Source organism: Etheostoma cragini, chromosome 16 (assembly GCF_013103735.1).
Source record: "Etheostoma cragini isolate CJK2018 chromosome 16, CSU_Ecrag_1.0, whole genome shotgun sequence".
In the NCBI taxonomy this organism is placed as follows: domain Eukaryota; kingdom Metazoa; phylum Chordata; class Actinopteri; order Perciformes; family Percidae; genus Etheostoma; species Etheostoma cragini.
The window spans coordinates 22,383,382-22,389,844 of NC_048422.1; the positions used below are offsets into that span (position 1 = coordinate 22,383,382).

Below are 6,463 nucleotides of genomic sequence, written 5' to 3' on the forward strand. Positions count from 1 at the left end.
GGGGAGCCATCAAATACATTTCAATTTTTATGACATGTGAACAACAAATGTACTTGTTCAAACTCTATGTGGGACTTTTACTGCCCGGTCTATTACAGCTCTGCCCAGTTCCATAAGAGAGAAGTTGCTTTATGCCGTTTGTTGTCATTCCAGTTTGAAGAGGCTGCCCCCTACTGGCCACAGATAGATAGTTAGTAAGTTTATTGAGTCAAGTATCACAATGTAATAAAAAAAAAAGGATAACTTTACATGACCAAAGGAAAACATTGGGTTTAAAAATATTCTATGCACAATTCTGTCAATACATAAATAAATAAAAAAGCCCAAGACGATGACCTCCAAAGTCTTGTGTTGTCCAAAGATGTTCAGTTCACTGTCACAAAGGAGAGAAGAAACTAGAACATATTCATTTTTGTATTGTAAAATGTTTTACCTTTTTTTTTCATAAAAAAGCAATTAATTGATTAGTTGGCAATTAATAAATTAATTAATGCATCTCTAAGTAGGATCATTTGAGTTCAACTTGAGTTTAACTTGACACAACATGTAATGAAAAATGTAAATGTAATAGTCGAATGATATTCAATTTCATCCTTTTTTCTTTATACTGCAGATTAGGGCTGGGCAATATATCAATATTACATTGATATTGATATATATCTTCTAAGCTGATGCTGGTCACGCTGATTTGAACTCCTTTCTATAAGGTTGGGTATGTTTTCATGCTTTTATCTTTTTTGTATTATTGTCTCTTGGGTATTTTTGTCTTTACACTTGTTAAAGCACTTTGTAACTTGTTTTTGAAAAGTGCTCTATAAATAAAGATTATTATTATTATCATAGTATAATCTATAACAGTGTATCTATTCTAAAAGCTCATGTGTTTTAGAAGTAAAATTGTAATTTGCTGTAACTATAGTTGTCAAAAAATAATGTAGTGGAGTCAAAAGTACAATATTTTCCTCCGATACGTAGTTAAGTATAAGTATAAAGTTGGACGAAATGGACATACAAGTACCTCAAATTTACACTTGAGTAAAGTACTTAAGTATATGTAACTTCTGGAGTAAAAGTAGCTCCACCTGGAGCAGCTACAACAGTTAAATACTGCTCTAACATCAATGCTTTGGTATTAACAATGTGTTAATGTCATATAATCTATCAAATGCTTTTTTTTTTAATAAGTACTTCTGATACATTAGGTACATTCTGCTCCTTTACTGTTAAGTAGGATTTTGAATGCAAGACATTTACTTGTACTGTAGTCTTGTAACTTGTACTTTTTCTCAACTAAAGGGTGGAGCATTTCTTCCATCAGTGAACAAAATATACATTAAGCATGAAAAGTAAATTAAAAACAATGCAGAATGACTGCTGTCTGGGTTATGTAATTATCTTTTTGTAGGTGCTACTACTACTAAAACAGCTCATTTCAAATACTTTGGGTAGTTTATCTATAATAAGGCTTCATGTTTAGTGAACTTACAGGTTTTTATGAAAATATCTTACTCTATAGCTGATATTAATGTAGTGGCGGTAAAACAGGACCATATTTCCCTTTTGAAATGTAGTCGAGTAGAAGTATAAAGTAGCTTACAATGAAATACCTCAAACTTATATAAGGGTAAATGTACTTTGCAGTGTAAATCTTCTTACTGCTCGTATCGTTCCGTACAGAAGAGGTGATATCATGCAGTAGATGATCACCCAGCAACCGCAGATATCAACAAGACATAATATCTGAAAAAATAGAACATAATCTGACATTTGTTTGGCACGATTTAACTAACGAAAACTGCTGACAGTTAAAGTCTTTAACTCTGTTTAATGCTGAAATAAATAAATGGCATATAGCCCCGGGTCTTTAGAATATGTTTATGTATTGCCAGAAAGTATTCAGGTTTAAAGGTTTGATGGATTTTCTGTCTGGTGAAAGGGTTTTCGGGGGTCTGCTGTAGAGTGCAGGCTGATGGCGGCCCCGTGTATTTTGGTGCAGTTTATCCCCCGTCTATCTTTAGTCTGTAGGAAATTGAAAATCATGCCTTCTCCTGAGTTTTAGTTCCATCTGCTCATTATGTAGCAGCCTGTATCATTACAGTCAGGTTGTCATTACACAGCCTGAGAGAGGGGGTCAGATAATGTGGGAAGCAGCGCCACCGTGTGGCAGAGAGGAACACAGCAGGGATTTAACATGCATAAAACTCAAAACATGCTTTTAAAGCAGTGCTTCCCAAACTTTTTTAGCTCAAGACCCAAAAGAGAAATTTGGTGTCTCCCCGGGACCCAAATTTACAAAAATACACCAGGAATCATTGTAACATTTACATTTTTAAACTGTGGACAAAAGACGGAACAAACCATAAATTTAAATGTATATGAAGTATATTTATTCCGTTATAAAAGTAAGCAAAAACAGAAAAGGTCTCTATTCTCCTTTCTGTGTCTCACCTCTTTTTCAACTCATGTTCTCATCCCCTCCTAGGATATGAGAAGAGAGAGAGACGGGTCTGCGACCCAGACCCAACAAAACGGAAAACAACGAACGCTGCAGTGTTTTCTTTCTCTAAAACACTCAACGGGTATGTTATTTGCACTGAATTTATATTAGATTTAAAGTGTATATTTTGTAATGCTGTGGGGAAGTGTGAGGCATTTGAAAGCAGTTTTGTTTGGGCTACATGTAACAAAGTATTCTTATATTCTTAAGTTGTATTTTTGCATTTATTGTTTAATATGTGGAATCTTTATTTCATTAAGAATGTAAATTGTCAGACGGTGTTGGATCTGGCCGAGAGCGGCGTGTGTTGAGGGCGAATGAAGAACGCTGTGTTTTCTTTCTCTAAAACACTTAACAGGGCACTGACCAGCAATAAATGTCCTATGCCAAGGCCTGAGTCTCCAGTCGTCTGCTTCACTTGTTAGACACAACGCAGGTAACCGGTACTGGGACCAGACCGGTTACACATGCTCATATAATCATCAATCATTCTTGAGCTGTTTGACATGTGCACTCAAAGGCCGTTCCCGTATAGATTGCTTACAATGTTCTTGGAAAGAGGACAAGGTGTGTCGGCCATATAACAGATGATCTGATGTTTAAAACTTAACCCTTGTGTTGTCTTGCCAAAAAAAATGAAAATCAATACTTTTACTGACGCTTTTTATCACTGTTTTTAACTTTTTCTCACATTTTTGTTGCCTTTTTTTCTAATGTTTGTCACTTTATTTGACATTTTCAACACTACACAACACTGATTTATTACCTTCAGTTTTACAGTTATTTTGGGATTTTGTGGTCAATTAACCCTTATTTATAGGAAATTAATGTCTGAGTTAGAAAGAGCAGAAATTAGGAATTATTTAGACTAAAATTAAAGGAATGTTGTTGATGGATAATCACAGACTGGAATATGTCAACTTTTACTCAATACTATTTCAAAACCACTTACATTTTTCATTCAAATGCTTTAAAATTGAACCAGAAACCCCAAAACTAATGAAAGTAGAGATTTGTACTTGCCAAAGAGCGTTGTGTGGAATCCGAGGGAATTTGACCCGAGGACAACATGACGGTTAAGAGATAATCTAAGCATGTAATTTACTACCTTTAGTTCAGTGGTTGAAGAAGTACTCAGGTCCTTTACTTAGGTTAACGCAGCAACACAACTTCACTTTGGTACTTTAGCCAAAGTATTAAAGTAAAAGTACCCATTCTGCAGAATTTTGTTGTTTGTAGTTGGCCGAGGTGGAGCAGATTTGAGCTATTTCATACAAAATGGGGTGGTTTCATTTAGTGTATAACAAAGCATTTCATCTGCAAAGTACCCAGTAACTATAGTCAGATAACTGGAAAAAGTACAATATTTAGTGAAGAAGTGAAGAACAGTAAAAGTAGAAAGAAGCATCATATTTGAATACTCAAATACCTCAGAATTGTACTCAAGTACTTCAGTAAATGTGCTTTCCACATCTGTCTTTGTTGGTTGTTGGAATGAACTGGACTAACTTTCAGTTGCGAAAAAGTATCACAAAAAAGTGGTAAAACTATATAATTTTTTGCAAAGCGACTGCAGATCTCTGGCACACAGGCATGAAATCATCGCCAAAGGTGTGTATTCTTTTTTATAACGTTTCATTCTCAAGCTCAGCATATTTTTTTGTTATAAAATAAGGTCTCTGCAAAAGTAGCCAAACAATTAAAGAGATAGAACTCTTTTGAGGATCTGAACAGTTGGGCTATTCATAAATGATCAAATACTCATTGGGTTCTTCATTTGATTGTGCAGTTGACATTCATTTTTCAATAGAAATTACTATTAATTCAGTGTGCCGATGTGCTGCAATAGCATAGGTTCTTTCTTTATTTTTATTATTCCGTACGTTTTTTGTCTCTCTCTAACTTCTGCAAACTTTCAGCTATTTAAACGTTTAACTTTTACAATCTTCAGCTCTTTCAGCAGATGATGGGACTTTTTCAACTATTTTTATGCTATTTATACTTTTTCAAATATTAAGCTTATTTTAACATTAAAGTCAATGAGAGCAAGCTTCAAATCCTTCAAATCTTCTTCTGCTCCCAAAATGTTCAGCTCCTTCATCCTTTCACCTACAGACGTGGTTCAAACTTTAAAACGTTCACAAAATATTCAGCTATCAGGATATGGCTTTGGTGTGAGAGACAGACACACACACACACACACACACACACACATACACAGACGCACACACACAGACACACACACACACAGACACACCACACAGAGACGCACACACAGACACACACACTCAGACACAAACACACACACAAGTGCGTCTCACTATCTTTGTGGGGACCAGTCATTGACATAATGCAGTCCCTAGTCTCTTACCCTAACCATCAAACCTAAATGCCTAACCTTATCCCTTACCCTTAACCTAACCATCAAACCTAAATGTCTAACCTTATCCCTTACCCTTACCCTAACCATAACCTCTATATAACTCTAACACTAATCCTAAAACCAAGTCTTAACCCTTAAACAGCCCTTTAAAGTTGTGGGGAGCATTTTGTCCCCACAAAGCTGTCAGGACCCCATAAGTATACTGTATTCCCGGTTTTTGGTCCCCACAAATGTAGCTAAACAAAGTCAACATACACACACACATACACACTCACACACAAACACACACACACTTACGCACAGAGAGAAACACACACACTCAGACACACAGAGAGAGAGAGAGACACACACACACACACACAGAGAGAGACACAGAGAGACACACAAACACACACACACAAACACACACAAAGAGAGGGAGAGACACACAGAGAGACATAAAAACACACACACACACACACACACTGAGACACACAATCAAACACGCACACACACACACAGCTTTTGGCCTTTTTCAAAATTTTCAAAAAGATGAAAAAAAGATTCTCCCTCCCCCCTAGTGGATGCATCTCCATAGCAACCAGCAGTTATGATTTGAAACAGAGACTTACTTTCTTTGGGAGGGGGGGGGGGGAGGGGGGAGGAGGTCAATATTAACCTATCAGAGTGTGGGGATAGGAGAACTTTGATTGGCCCACTGGATTTCGGCTTTAACCTAAATACTTTACATCCACATCCAACTGTCTCTTTGACCCGGTGTCTAAGGTAAGAAACTGCACTCTCATGACCTCTTCAGGCTAGCTAACTAACTGTAACTAGCTAGCTATAACTTGCTAACTAAAACTAGCTAACTGTAACTATCTAACTGTAACCTGTAGCGTTAACTGCTAGCTAACTGTAACTAGCTAACTGTAATCTGTACGTTCAGGCAGATTTGTGTTTCTAAAGTTGAACTTTGATGAAAACAACATAAATGTTCTGTTACTGTAGATGGTTTAATCAGAAATGTCCAGGCCAGAACTGTACTTTAATATGTGATGAATGATTTTGATCGTGTCTTTTAAATATGTAATTAAGTTTTCAATGATGTAGTACTTAGCAAACAAATTGCTCTCTCTCCTCCAGTTTTCAGTCTTTAGACATCATTTTGGGTGAAAATGTAGGAAATGTTGTGCCGGTCGCAGACATGTGAATATGGAGTCTATTGGACTTAACGTTTTTGCGGTAGGCTCACCAACTGCTAACAGAAAACATAAAAAAATATTATCTGGATTCTTCTCTGAGGAAATAACTATAGCAACAGGTTCTGACACACACACAGACACACACACACACACACACACACCTATCATGACACTGTTCCCTGCAGGCCATGTTGACCAACTGACTCCTAACTGACGTTTCCAATGTGTGTGTATGTGGTGGATGGTGAGAGATAGAAGGGGGGGGGGCTGCAGTACGATTTACTGAAAGGTTTTCAAACAAATTGCTTTCTCTCTTCTCCGGTTTTAACTCTTTAGAAATTATTTTTGGTCAAAATGTAGGAAATCTTGTGCCGGTGGCAGACATATAACTATGGAGTC

General features: G+C 36.6%; 1 protein-coding gene across 1 annotated transcript in view; it reads left to right on the forward strand.

Moving 5' to 3' along the window:
- Nucleotides 1-5,985: 5,985 nt before the first annotated feature.
- Nucleotides 5,986-6,463, forward strand: part of LOC117959202 (placenta-specific gene 8 protein-like) — a gene marked incomplete at its 3' end in the record, with an annotated part of 28,505 nt that continues 28,027 nt past the window's right edge. The window contains exon 1 of the mRNA XM_034896209.1: nt 5,986-6,104. Coding sequence (XP_034752100.1) covers nt 6,075-6,104 — 30 coding nt within the window. The remainder of the gene's footprint in view (nt 6,105-6,463) is intronic.